General features: G+C 38.5%; 1 protein-coding gene across 1 annotated transcript in view; it reads right to left on the bottom strand.

The window, feature by feature from the left end:
• XKR4 (XK related 4) overlaps positions 1–27,666 on the bottom strand; it is a 477,727-nt gene that overhangs the window by 176,519 nt on the left and 273,542 nt on the right. Inside the window, exon 2 of the mRNA XM_036742362.1 lies at positions 173–372. Within this exon, the coding sequence (XP_036598257.1) occupies positions 173–372 (200 nt within the window). The remainder of the gene's footprint in view (positions 1–172; positions 373–27,666) is intronic.

Genomic DNA, 27,666 nt, shown 5'->3' with positions numbered 1-27,666 from the left:
CACGAATCATTCACATACTCAAGTACAATCATAGCAGTCTATTCATTTCATTGGGGGCTGGATGGTCTCAATTTTGAAAGAAAGGCACTGCGTCAACCAGTGGAGGCTTTAAATAAACAGTCATTTGGAATCTCTCCCGCAAATCCCCAAACCCACAGTGGTGAGCCCTTACCTTGGAGGGCCTGTAAGGTATGAGTCTGAACGACAATGCAGAGCTGCAGGACCAGCTGCGGAGCGCTCTCCAGAAAGGTGGCTAGCAAATGCAGCATACTCACATCTGCATACTCATACACCATTTTCCAGTAGAACCGCCATCTGTCATTCTCCCCACTGCGGCGGCTTCGGATACCTAAGTAGATGGTGTGGAAATATCTAGAAACAAAACAGAGAGAATGAAAATGCAGTAAATGATGATTTGTCATCTAAACACTTCCACTTTTCTCCCCAGTCCTCAGGCACCATGAACAAATATGTATAATGCTTATTTTGGTTTCTTTTGCTGTGTGCGAGGGAAAGAAGACTGACATCTTTTGAAGCTCATTTTAGGCTATAGTGATGTTACTTTGCATTTCTTAAAGGCAAGCTAAGTTTCAAGATAGTGCAGAGTCAGGAGAAATGCCAAGGGGAGCTCTTAGGATGTCAGTTCTTGGGTGCTGATGCTGTATTTGCTATTAGATTGGGTTTTTGTCCACTGGATTGGTTTTTCTCCAGTCATAAGACTCCACTAATCACTTAGTCATCTCTGGACCACCAGGACAGCCTCAGCTCTCAGAGGTAGGATTCTCAATACATTTGATGGCACAATATATGTTCATTTATCTCTTGCAGAGGTCTGCTGGTTTGTGTATGCTCTTGGGGTTCATCAGAATTCTAGCCTTATGTTATGAGAAGCATTGGTAAGTGTGTAATCTCTGATGCATCTTGGCTCACAGCATGATCTAGACAGAAAGGTAAGGGAGAGGTAGAAAGAATTGAGGCGTTGAGCACCACTGCTGAGAAGAGCTCCTGTTTCTGTCTCCAAGGGAGATTCATGTATTACTTCAAATAATCTGTAATAAGCTCCTCTCTTGTTCCATCTCCTTGTCTTCCCATCCTGGCATCATGTCTACATTTCTGAGCCTTGGGACCTCATAGAAAGTGAAGGCTGATGAATCACCCTCTCCAAATTTAAGGATTCTTCAAACAGAGACCAAAGTTAGAGAAGCAGTGAATAGACATGAAAAACAGAGTAACATATATTGAAAGCACTTGATGTCAAGAGAAAAGGAAGGCTCATAGACATGCATAAATGGATGACTTTCCTAGAGTAATTATAACCTTGGAGAAAGGAGGTTTTAGAATCAGTGTTGGAAGGCATTGTTGGCGGGGGGGAGAGGTCAATAACTATGGAGTCTGGTTATCCTTGAAGCAGAAACTACATCTACAATGGTGTAGTCATCCAACAAGTGATCATCCATCCTTACCTAGAAAACCTCCAATATTAATAAACTCATGAGGCAGCACATCCCATTTTTATTCAACTATGTTTGTTCCTCTTCTCACATGCAGCTAAAAAACTTCCTTAAGAGTTAAAGCTGACCAAAAGTAGAGTGGCTTGCCTCAAAAGACAGGGGGTTCCCCCTACTTGGTGATCTTTAAGTACAGGCTGGGTGACAACTCATTGGTTATGTTATAGTACAGACTCCTTTTGTGTAGGGGTTGGACTAGATGACTCTTGAGGTCCCTTCCAACCTTCCAGTTCTGTGAACCTATATCATGTATACATTGATCTCTGGGGCCAAATAGAATCAGTCTAATCTCTCTTCCATATGCTAACCCTTTAAATACTTGAAGAAAATCATCATGTCCTCAATAAGTCTTTTTATCTCTTAGGAATCAGCCTCTTCCCCAATTCTAGTTTTTTCAAGGTTGACTACTAAAAACATCTCATATATTCAAATGGATCCATCTTCTCATCCCTAAAAGGATCATGCATGACTGCTCATGCTAGGTGACCTACAAGTTTACTACCAGGGGCCTACCCTATACACTAGAGACTTTCCTTGACTTTTCTAACATCTCAAAGATATCAGCAGAATGCATGGGCTACTCCTTATGTTTTGCTCTTGCCACATGGTCAGCCCATTTGCTTTTCTGATCATACATCTCTCAAACGAGAGATTATAATACTCCTTTTTAGCGTGACTTATTTTTGTGTCACATTCTGCTTACATCTACTATGTGTCTTTCCATAGTCAATTAAATAGCATCCACATAGCTAATGAAGTGAGCATTACTCAATGAGACATTACATATTTTTCTCTTCAACCAAACTCTTATCTATACAAGCAGAAACAATTGGTTTTCTATCTGTTCCCCAAAACTCTATAGTAGAGGTTCCACATCTCCTTTGGCTATAGTTAAGTAAGATATTCTCTCTTGTGTATTCTATGAATCTTGACTCTTTTGAAATATAAGCTCCCTGTGCAGTGATTTATTATTTACCCATGCACTTATTGTTTTGTATTAATTTTGTAGTTTCTCTCTCTCTCCCTCTCTCTCTCTCCGTATATGTATGTGCACCTGAGTAAGTTTGCATGTTTAGTGTCCTCAGTGATAATATAAGCTATATGAGAACAGGGACAGTTATCATCTGCTTTTATTTCCTGTAACTCCCAAATACCTATCATAGTCTGTGTTCTCAATAGGTATTTGATAGATTCTTGTTGAATGAATAAATGAACGAATGATAACTTTATTTTTTTTCAAACTACCATGGAAGTTTGATATCAAAGATTCTCCTAGAATTAAATCCAAAGAACATAAACCCCCTACAAATGCTACCTTCAGCTATTTTATTTCTAGTTTTTCCCTGTGGTGAAGATTATGAGTCTTCTCAGCTTTATTCTGCCACCAGCTAAGAAAGCTTAAATGGTTCCCCCAGGTCTGTGGCTCATAGGGGCTCGAACTCTTCTGGGTATAATAGAAACAACTGCTATTGAGAACAGCTTGAGAGCAAAGTAACCGGGTGTTTATAACAGGTTTCTTCCTATGGAGCAAAACAACAAGTATTTGGCCACTGGTTTACCTCATGTAGTTTCATGCAACATCAACTCTTCCTGTTATATAGGCCCACAATCCAAATGACAAATGAAAAGAAAGGAAGCTATTCCTGGGGAGATTTTATAAGTCTCTGAACTTCTGTTCAGGAAGAAAGTATCTATCCAAGTCCAGAGTATATGAAAGCTCTGATTCACAAGATACCTGTCCCACTAGCTCTCCAAACCTTCTTTAAAAGGAAGAGTTGAAACAACAGAAGTTTAGCTCTTGTAATGCACATCATGGATCATGGGATCATAGATTTAGAGATGGAAGGGACTTTAGAAATCATTGAGCTCAACCCTCGTCATTTTCCAGATGAGATAGCTGAGGCACAGAGAGGTTAAGTGACTTTCCCAGGGATACAGTTGATCATTCACTGAGGTAGGATTTGTACCCATGTCTTTCTGACTCTCAGTCAAGCACTCTCTTCACTATAAGGAGAAAAGAGATTCAGAAAGAATCAAAGGGTTTGGAAGGGTAGCTAGGTGGCACAAAGGACAGAGCACTAGGCTTTGGAATCAGGAAGACTCATCTCCCTGAGTTCAAATCCGGCCTCAGACACATACTAGCTGTGTGACCTTGGGCAAGTCTCTTAACCCTATTTATCTCAGTTCCTCATTGTAAAACGAGCTGGAGAAAGAAACGGCAAACCACTTCAGTATCTTTGCCAAGAAAACCCCCAAAAGTGGTCACAAAGAGTTGGACATAACTTAAACGACTCAACAACTAGAGGTCTGGAGCAGTGAAAAGACAGGTAATTGTGATCAAAAAGGGAAATTTCATAGCATCAAAATTTTGGAGATGGAATAGTTTTGGATGATAGCAAAATCCATGTATGACCACTCTTCTCGGTGGCTGACGTAAGGTCAAGATGAAGGTTTAATTGACAAATGCAATTCAGTTCATTGAAGAATAATGCAAGGGCAAACCACTGTGTTAGGAGCTGAGGAGAACACAACAATGTATAAAAATATGGTGGGATCTGCTGTCGCAGAGCTTATGATATAATTACATTTTAAAATCATATAATTACCAAACCTCTACTTCATTTTTTACTTCATAAATAGCTTCAGGTCCTCTAACAATGCCCACAAAATGATGTGGAAGTTATTCAATTTTGTTTATTCTTCTGACTACTCTTCTACATTTAGACCCTAAAAGAGCGTTCTATTCCTTTAAAACAAGGTTTGTCAAATTATGCTTTATATAATCTTGTTTCACACTACTCGGATGGAGGTTTAGAGAACTTTATGATTCTAACATTATTTCCCTTATAAAATGTTAAATATGAAATTATGGCTGTATCAAACATTTGAGATGATTTGGAATGGTGGAAAGAGCACTGATTTTGGAATCGGTAGATGTGGGTCAAAATCCTAGCCCTTCCACTTACCATTTATATCACCTTCAGAAAATCACTTTACTTTTGGGGGCTTTAGTTTTCTAATTTGTAAAATTAGGGCATCATACTAACTGTATCTAAGTTCCCTTCTAGCCCTAAATGTATGATCTGATTTAAGTACATGTTTTCTCACTGAAAATTGGTTCCCCCCCTCCCATTTTGCACAAACCTTCCTCGCCTCACTTTCATTTCCTTTAGTCTATCTTCCCAGACTTTCTAGATCAGCCTTTATAAGTTCTGTTAATATTTTTAAGGACTGAGTCTTTCCAGCCAGAAGAGTTTAGCCAGATTAGTAAATTATTGAGCTAGCCAGCAATTACATTTGATGGTCTGCTGGATAACCTATACATTTTGGGATTAGGAGAGAGGAAACAATCTACTTGCACTAGTAAGGCTGCCCGTGGCCTAGTATCTTAAAGAGTAAGCATGTCTGATAGAATTCGGTACCAGAAGAGTAGAATTTGAGCTCCAATGAGCTTGCAAGATTATTATGGGCCAGTTTCTTAACAACTTTTTAGTATTACTTGCATCATCCCCTCATGTGATGGGATGACATCTACAAATTAGATCAGGCAAATTCTCAAGTTCGGCATTTAGTCCAGTAGAAAGAGCAATGGATTTGGAGTTAGACAGGGTTTGAATTCTAGCTCTACTACCTACTATCTGTGTGACCATGGGCAAAACATATTACCTCTCTGGTCCTCAGTTTCCTCATCTTGAAAATGAAAGGATTGAATTAGATGAACCCTAAGGTCTCTTCTAGCTAGAACATTCTATGATCTTGTGACTTACAGCTCATATTTACATGGTACTATATGGTTTTCAGAACATATTCCTCACAAGAGCCCTGCGAGGCAAGTTTTTCAATCACAATCTACTTTCTTACCTTGTTCCCATATGTTCATTGTCTGACATTTCAATCACATGGCTATGCCTCTCCTGTCTGCAGGTTTTCCTGTAACTCATGAGAAAGATTTAGATTGCACAGTGACCTGCCAACAATTACTCTGTTCAGCCATGCAATCATTTCTGGGCAAGTTGATCTGATAAGCATTTTTCAGTTGTGACTTCAGGATTCCTGTACTTAGCCTCTGAAAGAACAGCTCAAGCTGCTATCCCTGCATACATTTTGAATGTCACCATAAAAATGCCAATTTATCTTTTATATATCACTTGGAAATTGTTTGTTTCAATAGAAACCTAGATTTATTCACACTTACATTTCAGATTCTGCCAATATGACAGAAACATCTCTTTGTCGTGACATAAAATGTCTCTTTCTTGACCTATGATCATGTGATCATGACCACACATTAAAAATGTTCTACATACAAGATGAGAAAAATCACTATTGATGCAAAAGAGAGAAAATGGCTGGTACTATTTGTAATTCATACTGCTGGTGGATATAAAGCAATAGTATGGTCAAATGCACTATACCTAGCATATTGCATGGGAGAGGTGGAGTAGATGGAATTGATTATGCTAGGGACATGTGAAAAAGCAATGGCAAGGACAAGGGAGTCCTGGACTTTTGATCCCATGGAAAAATTGTTTTCACCATGGAGTTATGAGCAAAATTGAAGTTGATCTTTCTATGGATGAAGATTTTCTTAAGAGAGCATAAGGTCTAAAGCTCTCGAGTTCTTTCCCTTTCTTAGTTTTTCTTGGACACTGGTTGGGTTAGGAAGGGAAGCCTTTTTTTGGTAAAGAAACTTTTGTCTCTAGGATGAGTCAATATTTGGTGTGCAACAGATAACACTTTCCACTTGGGAGACAAGTGAGACAAATGAGGTAAGTATGACTTGTGAGAGGAACACGTGAATGCACATTGAAAGTCTGAGACAGGAGGGTCTTGACCTCTCAAGTTCTAGTTCTATGTCTTGCCATAATAAAAAACCACACCTTAATTGTCACAAACAGAATCACAGGATTTTTCTGGGGTGGATGGGATGATAATATCTGACAGAGAGATGACAGAGATGCTCAATTCTTTTACTTGTTTCTTTTTCCTCTTCTGAGAAGAAAGGCCACTGCAGTAGAAAGAACAGAATAAAAAATGACTAGTTGTGAGTTGATACAAGTAAGGTAATAAGAGAGACCTTAGCTGCCTTTGAGGAATTTAAGTCATCTGGCCTAGAAAAACTACAGCCTCGATTAGTGAAAGAATGGTTGCATGTAGTTGCTGAGCTATTGTCACTAATATTTGAAAGCGTGGAGAACAGGAAGAGTATTGTAGGACTGAAGAAGGGAAAATGCCATCTGGATCTTCAGAAAAGGGAAGAGAAAGAACCTGCGTGGATGTAATACTGAGAAAATTCTATAACGGATCATTAAAAAGGAATCATCTGTGAATATTTAGAAAAAGAAGTACTGATTACAAAGATCCCATATATTTTCATCAAGAACAGCTGATGTTTCTCTTTGGGACAGAGCGACCAAAGTGACACATCAGGGGACTGCTATAGATAGGATCTACTTATATTATTTAATTGTTTGTCTATTTTTTGTTTGTTAATTAATTAATTTATGGATTTGCTTAGATTTTTAGCAAAGCATTTGGTAAAAGTATTTCATATTATTCTAATGGCAAAAGTAGTGAGATGTAGATCAGCTGATAAAGCATTAAGATGGATTTGGGACTGATTGGATGACCAACTTAAAAAAAATAATCATTAATGGTTTAATATCAGTTTGGCAAGAGTTCTTCAGTTATGTGCTCAAAGGATTGGTACTTGTTCAATGCTATTTAACATTTCTATCGATGACCTTGACAAAACCACAAGTGCCATATTTTTGTAGTTTCCTAATGCTGCAAAGCTGGGAGGGATCAGGAGAGCGCAGGAGCCAGCTCGTCCTGGCTCACTAGAGCCAATCATGAATTTTTAGTGCCAACGGTTACACCTCAGAAGTCAGCAAACTACAAATCAGGGCTTGATGTATTATTTTATTGATTGTCTAGACTTAAGGACGTGATGGGGACAATGTTAATAATACAGATTAGGCTTAAAGATGTATCTTGCATACTTTGGAAAGCTGGTTGTTAAACATTTACCAGCACACCTGTGGAGGGATAGCTAACACAATGAATGACAGAGGCAGAATCAAAAAAGAGCTTGACAGGAAAGAACATTGGACCAAAACTAAAACGATGAAATTCTATAAGGATCAACATAAAATGTTGCATGGGTACAAAGATGTGAAAGATGTGAACTTCACAGGGCATGTAAAATGATATAACCATTTGTTTGAAAAAGACCTGGGGATGTTAGTGGACTACAAGTTAAAGATGAATCAATAGTATGATGTGGTAGCCAAAAACGCTACTGTGATTTGGGGATATATGAGGAGAGGCATACCAGGAGTAAAAAGACAATAGGCACTCTGTCCTAGTCATATCACATTCAGAGTACTCTTTTTATTTTTTTTTTATCTAAATTACATCTCTCTCTATCTCTGTATCTGTACCTATCTCCCAATTAGTGTTAAGAGCAGATGCTCCTGATAAAATGTCAAACAGAATATCAGTGTGTTCTGGCTTTCTACCTGATATCAATGGATCTAAAAGGTATGATTGCAGGAGGAGTATTAGCATCACTATTGTATAGATAAGGAAGCAGATTCAACAAAATTCACAACCCTAGAAAGTCACAAAAGCAAGGCTTGAACATAGGTCTTCTGATTGCAAGGCCATGGCTCCCGCTATCCATCTTATACAGCAGTTTCCTCTAAACTAAATGATCTGAGTCCTTTTGGCCTTCCCCATGTCAGTAGTCAGTGCTGGATAATTTCCAAAATGCCAAAATTTCCAATAAGTTGTGTTCATGATGATAATTTGAAACAACTGATCTCTTTGACTACCTCCTAATGAGCCCAGTGCCATTCTTGCTATGTTGCAATCACACTATTTTTCTTTTTCTTATTTTCCTGAATTCTCCTAAATCTATTTTATCCATTTTATTCTAGGGTGAATTTTTAGTAACACAAAATTAAAGTGGGCCATAAGGCAATTGTTGCACTTTAGTCCACCTGGGGAACACTAGGGACATTAACACCTCTCCTACAAGACCAGACTATGTCAAGGCTTTCTGGATGTCAAGGGATCTCTGCAGGTTACTAGGGCCTTTCTCTGTAACAAAGTGGGGTTCTGAGAAGGTAGTAAAAATGTCTCCTAATGAGGACTTAAGAAAAACTATTAATGCAATCTTAGAGTCATTTATTTTTTGTTTTCTAAGTTAAATGTTTTAATAAAAACTAAACACCAATTTTCAACATGAACAACTAAATTGCTTAGTAACTATTTCCATAAAATTAACTTCGATGTATAAAGTAGAACCACAGTTTTCCCCTGAAATTCCCTCTTAGCAACTTCAGAGGTCATCTGTCCAATCCCCTAGTTTTATACACAGATGAGGAAACTGAGGGAGGTGGAGGGAAGTTGAGTGACTTGGCCAAGGTGACATAGAATAAATGACAAAGCTCAGACTCAACTTCAGTCTCTTTGACTCAAATAACATTGCTCTTCCCATGATATAGTAGCATCACAGGCAGCTTTGTAGCAGATTGGTTGGAAAATCAGAGCTAGAGTCGGGAAGACCAGAGTTTGAATCTTGCATTGAACATACTTTGTAGAACTATGACCTTAGGCAAATCACTTATCATCAATCATTTTCAGTTTCCTCATCTGTAATATGGTGATTACAATAGCAAGGACTTTGTAGGATTGTTGTAAAGATCAAATGAGATAATATATGTAAATCTCTTTGTAAAACTTAAAGTGCTCTATAAATTCTATCATCATCATCAATACCATCACTATCACACCATCATCATTAACACTTGCAACTTCTTCATCATCATCTTCTTCCTCCTCCACCTCCTCCACAGATTTAGAGATTTAAGTGAACTCAGATGCCATTGAGTTCAACCCTCCTATACCATTAAGGCAAATTTCATGACCTTGAAGAGGATCATGAGCATGCCTGAATGGTTTGGAATTGCAAAGTATAATGAATTCTCTAGGTAGGACGCAGAGGAAGTATACCATAAATAAATGTTATGTTTGGAATCTAAATAAAGACTCCAAAGGATTAGACCCAAGGTCCAATGCCCCCAATTCAATATTGGGGCAACAACATTCCAAAACCAATAAGCCCACCTCACTATAGTAACAAGGAGATTACAACAAAATATTATAGCAGCAATCCAGACCATACTTGTGCTTCCCCTCAATGCTAGGGCCTTCCTATAAGAAGATCACTCACAAGTCTTAAGTCCCTGCTCAGCACTCTTTCCTGTGGCTCCAGCTCTGCTGACTCCAAGTTCTGAAACTCCCTCTTGTGTTCAGCACTCTCTGCTCTGCATGCTCTGCACGCTCTGGAAGCTGGCCCTTGGCTCCTGAATCCTGCTGCTCTCTGTTCTGCTCTCAGTCCTCAGTCCTCAGTTTCTTAGCTTCTCACTTCTAGTCCTCTGTTTCTTGGTTTCTTCAGCTTCTGCCATTTCCAAGCTCTGTTCTCTCTTTTTATACAGTCCTTAGCATTCGTCTGATTGACTAGAACTCAGGCACATACTGTTGGCTCTGGTGTTAGCAACTCCCCTTAGAATCCTGAGGGCTTCCTGCCTCTCTCAAATTAGCTTAATTAGTTTGCTAACCAGCCTGGGGCCTCACATCTAATTAGTGAAAGGGTGGGGGCCTCTCTCTAATCAGACCTTTCTTTGTTGACCCCACCTGAAGGCCCACCAGAAGCTATTCAATGAACTAGAAAGATCTTTTCATTTACACCCCTTCATTTTACAGATGAAGAAAATGAGATTCATAGAGGATAAGAGACTGGTCCAGTTTTACACAACCAGTAAGCATATGAGGCAGGATTCAAACCCAGGTCTTCATGACTCCAAAATCAGTACTCTTCCCACTATATTACATTGCCTCCAGTTTTTTTTTCTGCTATTAAAACTAGAGCCCAGACTCTTATTGTGTTTATGCTTAACTAGAAAAAAAATACAAGGTTCGTTGCTTTGCCATTTGGGAACATAGCATTGTCAAGTCAAGTGTTTATTAAGCTCTTACTATGTTCCAGGCACTGTGCTAAGCACTGGGAATACAGAAAAAGGCAAAAAGACAGTCCCTTCTCTCAAAGAGCTCATAGTTTTATGGGGAAGAAAACAAGAAAGCAACTATGTTAAACAAACAAGATTAATGCAGGATAAGTTGGAGATAATTAACAGAGGGAAGGGACTAACATTACAGGGGATTGGGAAAGGCTTCATTATAGAAAGTGGGATTTTAGCTGTGATTTGAAGGAATCCAAGGAAACCAGAAGATGGATGCTAGGAGGAAGAGCCATTGTAGGGGTATGGCGGACAGCCAATGAAAATGCCTAAAGCCATGTGATAGAGTGTCTTGTGTGAGGAACAGCAAGATGACCAATGTCATTGGATCACACAGTATGACGTGAGGAGGGAGGAAAAAGGATATTGGAAATGTAGGAGAGGGTTGGGTTCTGAAGGGTTTTGAATGCCACAGAGGCATTTATGTTTGATCCTAGGAGTGATAGAGAACCACTAGAGTTTATTGTGATGGGTGGGCATGGTCAGACCTGCACATCAGAATTCATTTGACATCTGAGTGAAAGAACACAGGCACGAGGGGCTGATGGTTTGCCCTGGGTTAGTGGCAGTGTCAGAGGAGAGAAGGTGATGTATGCACAAGGGATGTTATGAAGGTAAACTCAACAAAAATGCGCAAGAGATTGGATATGGGAGATGAGAAAAAGAGGGTAAAGAGCCCGGGTAAATGGGAGACGGGTGCCTTTGAAAACAACAGAAAAATTAGAAAGATAGGGGGGTTTGGGAGGAAAGCTAATGAGTTCAGTTTTAGACAAGTAGAGTTGAAGATATCCATTTTGAGATGTACAGCAGACAATTGGGCTGAGGGGGATGGAAACAAGGGAACAGACAGTAAAGGACAGAGAACAGGATTTGAATAATGACAATTGGAGGTTCAGAATTACTGAAATGGAGTTGAGAATAATGGGATGGGAGCTTATTAATTATTGAGGACTGAGTTTAGTAGGTAGATTATCAACATCCCTAGGTCAGCTTCAGCATGGAGCGTTCTCAGTTCTTAAGTGGCTCAGGAATGGTGTTTTTCCCTTTTGTCTGAAGGCAGGGAAAGGGAGATTGGCCACCATTAACAGCAGAAATGGTGTTCTCCACTTCCCCAAACGACAGAGGTAGGTGTGTGATGGAATGCTGTATGAACACTATGTATACAACTTCCTACTAGTATTAATAGAAGATGTTTCTGAAAATCAAATTAACACGCTAGAGCATTCTGGCTTTCCACCTGGTATCAGCATAACTTGAAGCTTGTCCATTTTTTTCCCCCTGTGATAGGACAGCATGGCACAATGAAAAAAGCTCTGGATCTGGAGGTGGGAGCATTGAGTCTGAATCCTGTCTCTACAACCCACACTACCTGTGAACTTTGGTTAAGTCACTTAACTTCTTTGAGCCTCAGTTTCCTCATATGTAAAACAAGGTAGTTGGCCTATAGGACTTTAAAGCTGATTTCAGCTCTAAGTCCATGATTCATTTCTTATGAGTCTATGTTGCTGTTTTCTTTCCCGGGGAAGCAATATGAAATCTGTTCTCATCAGTCTGGTTGATTTTTTTCAGGGAGAAATTTGGCTACATAATCTCAGTTTTCAATATTGATCAGTCTCTTGGCTTTGTAGTCTTTCCCCTCCCCCAGCATGAATGAATTAATGAAGGAAAGAGCATTTATTATGTGCTTTTTACATGCTAGGCACCATGTTAACTGCTGAGTACAAAAACACAAGCAAGCAAAACTGTCAATCTCTTCCCTCAAGCAGCTTCCATTTTAATTGGGAAAGACAACAACAGCCAGAATTGGAAGGGGAGGGCGGGCAGTTTGGCAAGAGACATATACATACACACATCCAAATGTGAAAACATGCACACTTTCAGGCAAATATAAAAAGGGATATGTTTTAGAAATTAAAAAGGAGAAAAAAATTAAACACTGAGCTCATTCCATCCTTATTTTGCAAAGAGCAACCAGGCATGAAGCCAGTTACCCCACAGCCTCTGGTCTTTGTACTATAGATCTCAACATAATGAAGCTATCTATCGGTCTCATGTCAGAAGCTGCTGCCTTGGAAATAAGCCCTCGCTCTGGATGCATCTCAGAGCATCTTGCTAGCATGTGCTCAATCTTACAAGCCTTTAGGAAGTTACACTTGACTGCGGAAACACTCATATTCTTTGGGGAAACGGAAAGTATGGATTTCATGGCTCATTGAGTCCATATTTATGACAATTGTCTCAGTCAGTGGAGGACATTTGATTAAATGTTACATGATTTACTGAAGCATTCACGACTAGACCCCAAATCATTAATGGCTGCTTGTGGGGGAAGTCAACATGTTTATTCTAATATCTAATTTGCCTTCCCTAGCCATGAGCACATTAAGCAATTTCTGCCATAAGCAGTTGCTCTCTTCACTGTGAGATATGCTGAGTAAAATCCATACAGAAACAGCATAATAAACAGCAATTCTGGTAAGTGGTATTTTCTTCTGTTGCCTAGCTACATGCAAAAACTTTACAGTATTTTTTTTACCTCAACAGTACATGCTGTTAAGTAACAAAATTGTTCTATTTGGCATCTCAAGAAGCTCTTTATTGGATATATTATTTTTTAAAAAGAAGTTAAAACAAAAACACTGTCTTATTTTCTTACTTGGCTCCTGGGTTTCTGACATCTTCAGGGTTGTTTTTTTTCTGAATAAGAAGGATTACTGATTATTCTGCCTGAGATTTCTATAGAGGAAAGCTTTTCTGCTTGCTCTTGTCTTCAGATTAGATTCTATTTTTCATTCTTCTTCAAAAGAAAAAAAAGGCAAATATAGAAGAAAGACAAATATGACAAAGTAAGAGACAAAAACACTAGGGAAGGGAGAGTCACACTCCCTAGTTAGGGAGAGGAAGCCCTCCTAAGAGAACATCCTCACTTGCATATTATCACACCACCTTGAACTCAAGAGGGCTTCCTACCTATGATCTGGGGTTTCATCAATGTATTACCTTACTGGTTCCCTTGCTCTCAGGGAGTTCACAGTCCTCTTATTACTGACAATAAAGGAGTGCCATAAGACATTAGCAAGGGTCTCACAACAAATCCAAGAATTAGACCAGGGCTTGTACCCAGATCTCCCAATTGGTTGCTCTTTAATCATGGACAGAATTTTTGGTTTTGTTCCATACTTAATCTTTTCTCAGTGTGGAGGATTCCTGGTATGGAAACCCCCTCCACCAATGAAGATCATGGTTGCATTGATTCGGAGCTGGAATAGAACTTGGACCTGATCTAGTCTAACCGCTTCATTTTATAGATGAGGAAACTGAGTCCTAGATAGGTTAAGAGACTAGCCTAGTCTAAAATAAACTTTAGCTTGGGTCCTCTGACTGCACATAAAACCAATTTTCTTTGATATCCTTGGATGAAAGGTTCAGTATCAATCTGAAAGTATGTGGGGAGGAGGGAAGATCAGGAGGGATTTCCATGGCGTATGATTCCATTGCAGTGGAGAAATGACTTCACCATGGAAGATCTGCAAGTCATCATTTTGCTTCTGGGAATGTTGCCAAGAGGGCAAGTGATTGATTTGTGGCCCCAAAGCTAATATGTTAGACATAGGAGTTGAATCTTGGTCTTCCTTATTCTAAGGTTGGACCTCTATCCAGTATGCCACACTATCTCTCTCTAAAAATAATTCTATCTCCCAGATTGACCTTTGAATTCCATAGGATATATTTGGTCAATGAACTCTTTGTTGCTGGTGTTCAGTCATTTCAGTCGTGTCTGACTCTACGTGACTCCGTTGGGGGTTTTCTTGGCAAAGATACTGGAATGATTTGCCATTTCCTTCTCCAGCTCATTTTATAGGTGAGGAAACTGAGGCAAACAGGGTTAAGTGATTTGCCCAGGATTGCATGGCTAGTAAGCATCTGAGGCCAGATTTGAACTCAGGTCTTCCTAACTCCGGGCCTGGAGCTCTATCCTCTGCACCGCCTATCTGCCCTTAATCATTTCTCTCTTTCTATAAAAATGACCAGGGCTCACATTCCAACGAGGGACGAAACATATAAAGGAAGACTTAGCTGCAAGTCAAAAGGAAGGGGCCAGCAATCCTTAGAATGTAATGGTTAAACAAATGGTAATGCATCCTCTTTAATGCCATTTCTATTGATAAAACTAAATTATTTCTGATGTTGAACTATTTGAAGATAACAAGGACTTTGGTGGTGAGAAGTTGGATGAAAAACACAAAGTTGGGATGCTGTGGAGACAAGCTGTTGAGTGATAATCCGTAGACTTTTTCCCCCCACAGAGCACTAAGGGGTGGCAGTCAAATAGCATCTTAAGACAATTATATTGGGGCAGCTAGGTGGCACAGTGTAATAGAGCACTGGCCCTGGAGTCAGGAGGACCTGAATTCAAATCTGGCCTCAGACACTTGACACTTACCAGCTGTGTGACCTTGGGCAAGTAACTTAACCCCAATTGCCTTGCTTTCCCCCCTCCAAAAAAAAGACAATTATATCTTATTGATGTCCTTTGTCTTTGCATCACAGTCTTTTAAACCCTTTCCCTTCAAATTGATTCCTTCCTTGTCACAAATAAAAATGATTAAGAAAAATTCAATATAGTGACCAAAATGTATGCAATAATCAGTCTTGTAGCCTGCTGCTTCTCACTATGAAGGAAGAAGTATAGTTCATTATTTATTGCACAAGGATTTCTTTGTTTTTTTTTTCTTTTGTTACTCAGATTTCATTGTCCTTTTTGTGATATCTTTATTTTGTTTTTGTCATTGTATATATCATCCCCACAGTTCTGCTTACGTCCCTCTGAATCAGTTTGTACATATTCTCCTATGTTTCTCTGAATTCTTCATATCCATTATTTCTTACAGTATGTAAGTATATCATCATTCCATATCTTTGTCATTATCATATTCTATGTCTATATAAGGTTTCCATCTTTGTTCCCATAAAAGAAGGTTTTTCTGAGTCTTGGTATATATTGTCTCTTTCTTTGACTATCCTTACTAGTGGGATTACTGGGTCATTGAGGGAATGGACTGTTCAGTCATTTTTCTGGCATAACTCCAAAATGATATCCAGAATGGAAGGACCACATAACAACTCCACCAATAATTTATTAGAGTGCCCTCTCTACATATTATGGCTAACACTGATCATTCCAATCTTTTGTTTTATTTCCCAGTTTTCATAGTTAGACTTGAAACTTTAGAACTTTTTTAATATGCATTTTGAATTCCTCTTAATAATTTGAAGAATGCTTTTCTGTGGTTATTTATAATTTCAGCTTCTCCTTTTGAAAACTGTTCATATCTTTTAACTACCTATCTATTGAGAAATGTCTCTTAGAATTATATATTTGTGCCAATTCACTATATGGTCAAGATAATCCATTTTATTTTTATAATCTCCTCTATCTGTCATTGAGTTAAGAATTCTTCTAGTCATATTTGTGAAAGGTATCCAATCTTCCTTTTCTTCTATTTTCTTTTTAGTGGTGTAACCTTTCATTTTGATTTATTATGGTATATGATGTAAGGTGTTGGTATAAACCTAATTTGCCAAACAAGTTTTCAATTTTTTTCAGCCATTATATATGTCTGAGGAAAAGAACACTTTTTGAAAAGAATGGCTGATTCACTCTGGCTTGGATATCTGCCAGGTGACCACTACAGGAACTTCCTGAAGCTTATAGGACACCTGACTGGGCATCCATTTATTCATTACTGCTTGGACGATCAGCTGCTCAGCCTCAGTGAGTTTGTTTAGGTCTTTGAACAACCCTGCTCTAAACCATCCTAGTTATGAAAGATAATGATTATGAAAGTATTTTCAGACTATTATTCTTTGTAAACTATAAAGCTATATTAAACTATTATATGTAAACTTTTGAAAAGGGAAACTACCTTCTTCTACTAGCTACATTGTGAGTAAACCTAAAAGGGAATATAATTTTACATTACAGTGGCGTGAAACTTTTTACCAATGTATTTCAAAGATGTGATCATCAGATCTAGAATCAGGGGTTCCAATCTCTTCAACCCTGGGTAATCAATCAACCTACAGATGATTTAATTGGGATTATCTTTTTCCTGTTCTGAAAAATGAGGAAAAATGAGGAACAAGATTTTGAAAGTCACCTATACTCTAAGACCATAACACTATCAAGTATTCATATTTCCAATGAAAAGACTATGTCCACCCCCATTACAAACTTCTGTCTGGTTGGGCCATGAACTCCAAATCTCCATTTAAGAAGAGACCTCAGCTCAGATATCTCTTCATTTCTCACCTTGCTTCACGACTTTGGGATTTCTCTGACTGATTTGTGCACCATAGTTCCAAGCTGAGTACCTCAGAGCCTGCCCCTCCAAGTCCCTTTTCTGTTTCCTCTAGTGCACTTGCCTTCTAAGCTCCTTGAGGAGAGGGACTCTCTTTTTATTATTTTTAAATTTGTATCCCCAGCATTTTGCACAGTGCCTGGCATATAGTGGGTGCTTAATAAATGTTTATTGACTATTGATTATGACAGGGTTTATAAAATTGTCAACGAGTGGAGGAAAAGCCCCAAACAGAATAGGATTCTTCCTTTTGCTGTGTCCTATGCATATGATTTTTCTCTTCCTTTAGGAAAGCCTCTGTCTGTCTGTCTGTCTCTGTCTATTTCTCTTTGAATACAAGAGTCAATTCATTCAGCTAAGGTAATTTAACCCTCTAATAAGACTATAAACAATAATGATAGTAGTTTACATTTGTATAACATTTTGTGGTTACAAAGCAAAATATTTTATGTGCTTATTGGATTCTTACAATAATCTTGGAGTAGGTGGTGCATGAATTCTTAATTCATTTTCCCTGATGAAGAAACAAACTGAGAGAGGTTAAGCGATAATGATAATGACGATGATGATGATCAAGATGATAAGCATTTATATAGCATTATAAGGTTTATAAAGTACCTTACAAATACTGAGCCATTTTATGCTTTGAACAGAGTTGGGAGGTAGGTACTCTGATTATCTCCATTTTACAGATGAGGAAACTGAGGGAGGCAGGGGTTTTCAACTTGTCCAGGGTCATAAAGCTAGTGTCTGAGGTAGGATTTGAATGCAGTTTTTCCTGATTGCAGATTCAGCACTGTGTCTAATGCAGCTTCTAGCTGCCTAACGTCAGTAAGGCAGTAAAGGACAGATCTGAGTCTTGAATCCATCTTCTGACGCAAGGTTCTTTCTACTTCACTTTGCTACTTATTCAGCAGGGTTCTTAACCTGGGGTGAACTTGCTTTAAAAATGTTTTGATAAGTATATTTCAATATAATTGATTTCCTATTTGATCTTATGTATTTCATTTTGTGCATTTAAAAACATTAACCTGAGAAAAGGTCCCTAGGTTTCACCAGACTGCCAAACGGGTCTGTGAAATAAAAAACAAACAAACAAGAGCTTTTGAGTCTATACTGGTTAATTGCTATTTTTGTTCAGTCATTTTAGTCGTGTCTGATTCTTCCTAACTCCATTTGGGGTTTTCTTGGCAAAGGTACTAGAGTGGTTTGCCACATCTTTCTCCAGCTCATTTTACAGATGAGGAAACTGAGGCAAACAGGATGAAGTGACTTCCCCAGGGTCACATAGATAGTGTCTGAGGCCAGATTTGAACTCAGTAAAATGAGTGTTCCTGATTCCAGCCCCGACAATTCTATGCGCTGTGGCGCCACCTACCTGCCCTAACTGTGGAATCATTAAACTTGAAATATGGCTACGGTTCTCAGACACTGGCTGTCCATTTTCAGTAATCAAATTAATTTATTATCATTTATAGTATTAATTAACTTTTAATGGAATCTGAGAAATCTGTAGCATGCCCGTGGTTGTCTGGGGGCATTCCTCATGCTCCTGGCTAGTCCCAAGGGGGAGGCGGGGAATGCCACTAGCCCATCTGTCCTATTCCAATGAGTTTTCATTTTCTCTATAGAGAGTATGGCAGTGACAAACTGCTGCCATACAGCAAACTGATATATTTCCCAAATATCCTTCAGCATCTGGGTGTTCTTTGCTCCCAAATGTCATCAGCTGTCTCTCCTTTTATTTTAGGAAGACAAATCACTTATTAGAATGCACTAATGAATTTCTCTATGGGGAGATGGAGAGAATGAAATTGCCTTCTAAAACAGCTTTGGTAATGCTATATAATTCAAAATGTTGAATTTGTGGGAAAATGCAGGAAAATATCTCAGGTTGGAATTGGATATATTTTGGGGTTTGGGAATATGAGTCTTATCTGTGGACATGCAATTCCCCTTCCCTTTCATCTTACTGCTGCAGCTGTCCTAGCTTTTTTACAGAATCTACAAATTGTACTCTGTGGAGGGAGATGCTGAGCTAGATAACCCTATGAGATAGTTGAAAACATACTCTTATTTTTTTAATTAATAACAATTTATTTCCTCTCTTCTCCACTAACTTCCCAACACTCTCAAAAAAGAAAAAAGAAGATCCACGTGGCAAATACTATCATAGTCAAACAAAGCAAACTCCCACATTGGCCATGTCCAGAGATGTGTGTCTCCTTCTGCAAAGTGAGCCCATTCTCCTCTTTCAGGAGCAGGAAACATGCTTTGCCACTGGCCGTGAAGAATTGTGGCTTATCGTTGCATTAATCAGAGTTCCTAAGTATCGCAAGGGTTTTCATGTTTATGATGTTGTTGGTGTATAAAGTCTTCTCTTGGTCTGCTCACTTGAGCCCACATCAGTTCATACATGTCTTCCCGGTATCCCTTTCATCATTTCTTTTGGCACAATTACACTTTAGCCATCGTTTAAAATAATAGCTGGTCTTGGTATAGCTCTTCAAGGTGTGTAAAACACTTTACATATATTATTTAATTTGACCCTCATAACAAACCTGGGCAGTAGTGAAAACAATAACGTCTTACATAGCCCCTGTGTGCCAGGCTCTTTACAATGACTACCTCTTGATCCTCAAAACAACCCTGAGAGGTAGGTGCTATTTTTTTTCCCATTTTAAAGTTGCAGAATCCAAAGCGGAGGGTTAAGTGACTTGACCAGAGTCACACAGCTAGTGTCTCAGGCCATAATTGAACTCAGATCTTCCTGTCTTTAGGCCTAGAGCTTTATGCACTATGGCGCCACCTAGCTGCCAATATTATTCATAAAACACCTTTTCTTCAACAAGTCTTTCTCCAGGCCTCCCATCCAAAGTCCTACTGAAGCACCCCACAGTATCTAATTTCACAAAGTAGTCAGAGGAAAGGCTTGACAGACTCTAATATCAGGGTATCAGCGTGGCTGCCAAGAAACCACCGATGACTTAGCGTGTTGCTGGTCGGCTGTCATCCATGATGGAAATGTGGTATAGACAGAACTGACTTCTACAAAATGCAGTAGAAAAGAGTCCAGGAAAATGAAAATGGAGGGGAGGGAAAAGTTCTTTCACAGCATTATGGAAATAATTATTCCCTTTATCCTATTTGTGCAGCAATCTGTGTTTTCAACTGTTCTTTAGTCCCCCGGGGAAAATTGTCATACAACAATTTGCTGCGAGAATTTGGTAAATGGAATGTGAAAAGTGATGTGCTAAACTTAGCAGGGGGTGGGTACTCCATCCAAATAGTCTAACTTCTTGCAGAGCAGAGCGTAGGTGTAGCCCACAGAGCCCTTCTCAGCAGGGTCAGAGGCCAGCTTCTGTTGTCACCCACCAACCCATTACCTAGATGGGGGCTTCATAGAAATAGACTTCAAAATTTTTCCAGCTTTAGAATCTCCCAGAGAGGTTCACATGGAATAAATGGATGCTTTCTGGTCTTGTATATTGAGTACCATGGGAACTCCAGTTCTGTCCCTTCACAGTCCAGAAAGGACTCAGCAGGAATGTGTTGCTTAGAATGCTACATTAGATACAATTGGCACGATAGTGCACTATGCGTGTTTGATGCCTGTAGGGACAGACAGTCATACCTCAGAAGGCAGAATGCCACCCAGACATAAAGCTTTGTTTTTGATTTTGAATGACAGATGGGAGGTAGCAAATCCTGTTAATTTCTTCCACTCTGTGTTGATAGTAAGGGTGAGAGGAGTATAGAAATCAGACTAGGAGAGGGAGGAGTATCTTTTTCATTTATCTATGGTCTGCTGAAACCTCACACTTCATGGTTTGTTTATTTGTTTGTTTTTTACCGGCAGGAGTTTTCCAATGTGGTCTCTGCTATTTGCCCTCCATAGACAAGTTGGCGCATTCAGCTCACAGGGTGCTGAGCATGTTTGTGCAGAGTTAGTTTATACTTCCCACATGTCTGGCATAAATGTGTATTACCTCCTGCCTGAGTCAGGTAGAATCTTAGAGTAAAAAGATATCTCAAAAAACCATCTGGTCCAACCCCTTGCTTTAAACAAAGATGCCAATCATCCATGTTTAAGTTGTTTTTTGCCTTACTCTGTAGAGTTTTAGCAATGGCTTGTTTTTTGTGCCTCTGTTAGGAAGCCTTCCTACTGCCCTTAGCGCTGGCCCTGGAGTCAAAGATTTAGAGCTAGAAAGGGTTCCTGAAACCTCTTGTTTTACAAAAACTTGGGCTTAAAAAGGTTAGGTAAATTTTCCCAGTGCTACACAACTAGTGATAACTACACAACTAGATTTTCCTGACTCCAAGCTGAGTCCCTTATCCAATATATCGAATGCCCTCTTTCAGAAAGATTTTGGTTTGAATTCTGCCTCAGACATCAACTAGCTGTGGATGCTGCACAGATCACTTAACCTCTACCAGCCTCAATTTCCCCGTCTGTAAAGTAGGAATAGTAACAGCACCTAACCTGAGTTGTTATAAGAACTAAATAGTATATAAAGGGCCTTACAGAACTTAAAGGACCATTGTGTGGTCCTTTAACAATGCTGTGATTTTCAATTACTACCTCAATTACATTTGAGATAATTTTGTGGTTGTATGCAATAACGCACTCCTGACACACTTGGCTGCCACTACAATGATCTTGACCAACAGGGCTCCATTGTGTCATGTGAGTGGACTGAGGAAGCAGCTTTTCTTGTTGTTATTAACAAGGCTGGACTTTCGCAGTGCAGAACTGACCTGTCTCCTTAAGAAGCAAGCAGAGCACTAATCAGAGGCTCTCCTTGTTCCTATTTCTCTTGGCCTCCCTCTGGGAGATTGGGTGGCCTCATGTCAAGGGATGCCTAACCCAGGTATTGATTTGCAATCTAATTCTATCCTCTCTTCAGGAATGCTTGTGAGTCTATATCTTTGGGGATATTATTAAGAATATCATTAGCAATCATATTCTCAACTTACAGAAGTCATTTTTGATAGATTTGCATGCTTGCACTGAGCTCAATATTTCCTGAAAGGCCTCGTTTTTACAAGTACTAATTAAACATTTCTTTTCTTCTCTCTTTTAAGGAAAGTCATCTGTCTATTGATTGGGGTTCAATCTAACACAGTGCTCTATCAGCCACTCGTTTCAGAATACCATGAAAGGCTAGCAAGGGAGAATCCGGGGTTACCTGGTCCATGAAATGCTTTCCCAAAGCAATGTTGTTTAACCACTCCCTCTGTTAGGAAGGAGATCTAATAACAATTCAGTCTCATGGGATTAGGGTAACTCTTCAAATGCAGCTCTTAGGTTAAGGGCAAGCCTTTAGTCTCCTTTATGGGTACTGATTCAATGCCAATTTCAAGTGGTCACTTGATAAATAGTATTTGATGACTTCTCATAACATTGCCTATCTTTTTTTAGTTATTTTGTATTCTGGTCACATGGGATGAAACAAGCTTGCATATGTTGATAATTATTTTTCAAATAAATCTTAAACATGTAACTTAGAAATATTAAAATATTTAATAACCAATATCTGGAATTGGTTGATGAGATGGGACAGCCAGGTTCCAGGCACAGATGATATTCTCCTATCTGACACCATTCCACACAAAAATGAGAAGGAATTTAAAGCTTTATTTCCCCCATCAGGAGGCATTAGGATAGGATACCAGCAACAGATGCTTAAATTAAAAATGCAGTTTTGAAAACAAAATGTGGGAGAGCAATTAGCATACACATAAAATAGGTCTTGGAACATCTTTTTAAAAAGCAGACTCTCATCTATATGACTCTTCAGTTTTCCCAATTCTTGGCACTTGCAAATCTTGCAAATTTTATTTGTTGTAAACTTAATTTAAGATATGCCAATCAGATGTATGTGTGTGTGTCTCTGTGTGTGTCTGTGTGAGTATATGTGTATGTAATCAGGTTTATTTTTCTCCCAGACAGCTTGGAGGTAAGAGGCAATATAAAGATGTATTATTAATCTACAAAACAAGATGCTACATATTGAGTATGGCAGCTAGGCAAATAAAATGTCAAATTCTTGACTTTCTTACCATACAGTGAAGAAAATATTCTGTATTTTCTATCAATGTTAAGAAAATTGCTTCCTTTTTTGGAGGGACCAGATGATTGGGATTTCAGGAAAAAAACATGACAATGTCCTTTTTCTAAGACCTTTAAATCAATGCTGTCTCTGTCTGTTGCATCTGTGAAGTTCCCATGACACAAAAGCTGGGTGGTACAGTAGATAGGGTACTAGGCTTGGTTAGGAAAACCTGAGTTCACATTTCATCTGTCATACTGTGCACCCCTGAACATTTCACTTAACCCCTGTCTACCTCAGTTTACTCACCTATGAAATGGAGATAACCTAGCTTCTAGGGTTGTTCTGAGGTTCAGAAAAGATAATTTTATAAAGTACTTTGTAAACTTTAAAGTAAATGTTAGCTGTTATTATTGTTAGGTTGGCCTGTGTATAATATTCTAATTTTTCCTTCTATGGGAAGTCAATTATACCAGGATTCTTAAGGTATTTGTATTGCTGATTGACTTTTTGGTAAATGGTGGTGGCAATACCTACCTAGATGGTGTTTTCAACCATATTGCTGATATTTTTGATATAGAAATAATCAGGATTTACCTGGTGTATTACATATGGTCATCAATGTTATTATAATTCAGTCATATGTACATGGTTATCTTTCTGTATAGTAGAGGAATAGAACCAGTGTCTATGTTGATGGTTTTATAAAAATGTTTTATATCTACATAAAGGACACAATATTTTCAACTTCTGTACTTGAGAAATCAAAATTCCTAACTAAAAAATGGCAAGTTCTATGTGGTGTGGTCTGGTTATTAGTTCTGAAAAGAAATATCTGGTATACATTGTTTGATATAATAAGTTTGTTTATGAAAAGTTTGTAAATTTCTTAAATCAATTTACATACTCACTAGGGAAGTTCTCTATTTAAAAAGAGCCCCGAAGAGACTCCTTTAGGAAATAAACAATATTTTTGTTATGCAAATGGTAACTACCATATCTATCATAGTTTTTTGGTTTTGGCTTTTCATTTTTAGGTTTTCTTTAAAAAGGAGGTAATGTGCATTCACATTGATGTTCTGTAGCAGAATAAAAAGTGACAATCAGTTTAAAACTTCCAGAAGCCAAGATGGCAGAGTAAATAGAGAATCACTCTCACCCTCCCTTGTTGACCTTGAAAAACACAGAGAATATTATCCCAGGAAAAATCCTGGAATAGTGGAACCAGCAGAAAAAAAGGGTACAGCAGTCTTTTAGCTCAGGAGGCTAGGGAAATTAATGGGAAAGATCCCTCTTGCTGTGGCTGAAGGTGACCAGTACAGGATGGGAGGCATCCCAGCAAGCCAGCAGCTAGCCCCACCTCAGCAGACATGTGGGAGATCCTGAGCCCCTGGGTGTTGGAGCCAGCAAGTGCCAACACCAGGACCCCAGGCATGCCTTCCCATAGCCAGGGGAATTGGCAGACACCAGCATGGACAGGCATCCACCAGTGGCTGAGCCTACCCGTGCTCTAGCACAGCCCTAGGTGAGGAGGAGACCTCTAGTAGCCAGACTATCCCTCCCCCACACCTCACACTGTGAGCTTAGTGTAATCGTGAGAAAATGCAGAAAGACCTCACCTGGCCCTCGGCACACAGCCAGCTCCAGCTCAGCAACAGGTAAGCTACAACATTATATAGCTTCCAGCTGCCAGAACCAGAGGCCACAGTGCACAAAGCCAGTAAGCAGACCCTTAGCCCCCAGCACAAAAAGTGTGAGAAAGAGTCCCCTTGTACCTCAGAAGCAGAGACCCACTTTAAAGGCCAGGAAAAAGGCAATCGCTATGAGGAAAAAGCAAATTAGAAAAGCAAAGACTATAGATTCTTACTATGGGGACAGGGAAGATCAAAATACAAATTCAGAAGAGGACAGCATTGACACTATACCCACATCTGAAACCTCAAAAGGGAAGATGAATTGGACTCAAGCCCAGAAAACATTTTTGGAAGAGCTCAAGGAGGATTTCAAAAGTCAAATTAAAGAGGTAGAAGAAAAATTGATCAATTCTTCTAAATACAATTGACAAAATCAACTACCCAGCAAAATTGAGCATAATCTTTCAGGCAAGGAGATAGATATTTGATGAAATAAGGGACTTCCAGACCTTCCTGATGAAAAGGCCAGAGCTAAATGGAAAATCTGATCTTCAAATACAAAACTCAAGAGAGGCATAAAAAGGTAAATAGGGAATAAAACTATGTTATTCAATAAGGGCAAACTGTCTACATCCTGTTCATGGGAGGATGATACTTGAGAATTGTATCTTTATTAGGACATTTAAAAGGGATATACATAGACAGATGGTGTGAGTATAAATTAACTGATTTGATGATAAAAAATTCTAATTAAGGGGTGCAAAGAGATTGTAATGGGAGAAGAGGAAAGGAGGAAGCAGAAAAGGGTAAATTACATCACATGAAGAGGCACAAAAACATATTATAACAGAGGGAAAGAAGGGAAGGAAATGAGCATTAATTGAACTTTACTCTCATTGGATTTGGTTCAAGGAGGGAATAGCATACTCATTCAAGTATAGAAATCTAACTTTCCCTATGGGCAGTAGGAGGGGAAAGAAAAGGGAGGGGGTGGTTAGAAGGGAGAGAAGAAGCAGTAAGGGAAAAGGAAAAGAAAAGAGAGGGGGGATGATAGAAGGGAGGGAAGATTGAGGGAGGCAGTGGTCAAAAGCAAAACTCTTTTGAGGAGGGTATGGGAGAAGGGAGAAATAAAAGCATAAATGGTGAGGGAACAGGATGGAGAGAAAGACACAGAGAGTAATCGTAACTGTGAATGTGAATGGGATGAACTCTTCCATGAAATGGAAGTACATAGCAGAATGGATTAAAAACCATTATCCTACAATATGTTGTTTACAAGAAACACATTTGAAACAGGGGGATACTCATAGGGTAAAGGTAAAAAGCTGGAGTAGAATATATTATGCTTCAGCCGAAGTTAAAAAAAAAAAAGCAGGGGTAGCAATCCTAATCTCAGACAAAGAAAAAGCAAAAATAGATCTAATTAAAAGAGATAAGGAAGGAAACTATATCCTGCTATAAGGCACCATAGACAATGATGTAATATCATTACTAAACATGTATGGTATAGCATCCAGATTCATAGAGGAGAAGTTAAGGGAGCTACAAGAAGAAATAGAGAGCAAACCTCTACATCTCTGAGTTTGATAAATATAACTTCAAAATAAACAAGAAAGAAGTTAAGGAGGTGAACAGAATTTTAGAAAAAATAGATATGGTAGACCTCTGGAGAAAATTGAATGGGGATAGAAAAGAATGTACCTTTTCCTCAGTGGTACACGGCACATACACAAAAATTGACCATGTACTAGGGCATAAAAACCTCGCAATCCACTGCAGAAAAGTAGGAATATTAAATGCATCCTTTTCAGATCACAATACAATGAAAATTAGATGTAATAAAGGGTCATGGAAAGATAGACTAAAAATTAATTGGAAACTAAATAGTCTTATCTTAAAGAATAAGTGGGTCAGACAACAAATAATGGAAACAATCAATAACTTAATTCAAGAGAATGACAATAATGAGACAACATACCAAAACTTATGGGATGCAACAAAAGCAGTTCTTAGGGGAAGTTTTGGATCTCTAAATGCTTACATGAATAAAATAGAGAAAAAAGAGATCAAGGAACTGAGCGTGCAACTGAAAAAGCTAGAAAAAGAACAGATTGAAAATCCCCAATTAAATATCCAATTAGAAATACTGAAAACCAAAGGAGAGATTAATAAAATTGAAATCAAGAAAACTATTGAACTAATAAATAAAACTAAGAGCTGGTTTTATGAAAAAGAAACAATAAAATTTATAAACCTTTGGTTAATTTGATTAAAAAGAAAGGAAGAAAACCAAATTACCAGTATCAAAAATGAAAAGTTGAATAAACCACCAACAAAGAGGTAATTAAAACAATAATTAGGAATTATTTTGCCCAATTTTATGCCCATAAATTTGACAATCTTAGTGAAATGGATGAATATTTGCAACAATATAAATTGCCCAGACTAATAGAAGAGGAAGTAAAATACTTAAATAACCCCATCTCAGAAAAAAAAATTAATGAGCCATCAATGAACTTCCTAAGAAAAAATCTCCAGGGCCAGACGGATTTAAAATGAATTCTATCAAAGATTTAAAGAATAATTAATTCCGATACTATATAGACTATTTGGGGAAATTGGTGAAGAAGGGGTCCTACCAAATTCTTTTTATGATACAAATATGGTACTGATACCTAAACCATGAAGAACAAAAACAGAGAAAGAAAATTATAGATCAATTTACCAATGAATATAGATGCAAAAATTTTAAATAAAATATTAGCAAAAAGATTACAGCTATTTATCACAAGAATAATACACTTTGATCAGGGAGGATTCATACTGGGAATGCAGGACTGGTTCAATATTGGGAAAACTCTCAGCATAATTGATCATATCAACAACAAAACTAACAGAAACCATATGATTACTTCAATAGATGCAGAAAAAGCTTTTAGTGAATTACAGTACCCATTCCTATTAAAACACTAGAGAGCACAGGAATAAATGGAGTCTTTTTTAAAATCATAAGTAGTATCTAC

This window comes from Trichosurus vulpecula, chromosome 1 (genome assembly GCF_011100635.1).
Source record: "Trichosurus vulpecula isolate mTriVul1 chromosome 1, mTriVul1.pri, whole genome shotgun sequence".
In the NCBI taxonomy this organism is placed as follows: Eukaryota; Metazoa; Chordata; class Mammalia; order Diprotodontia; family Phalangeridae; genus Trichosurus; species Trichosurus vulpecula.
This window is presented reverse-complemented; position numbering and strand designations above follow the sequence as displayed.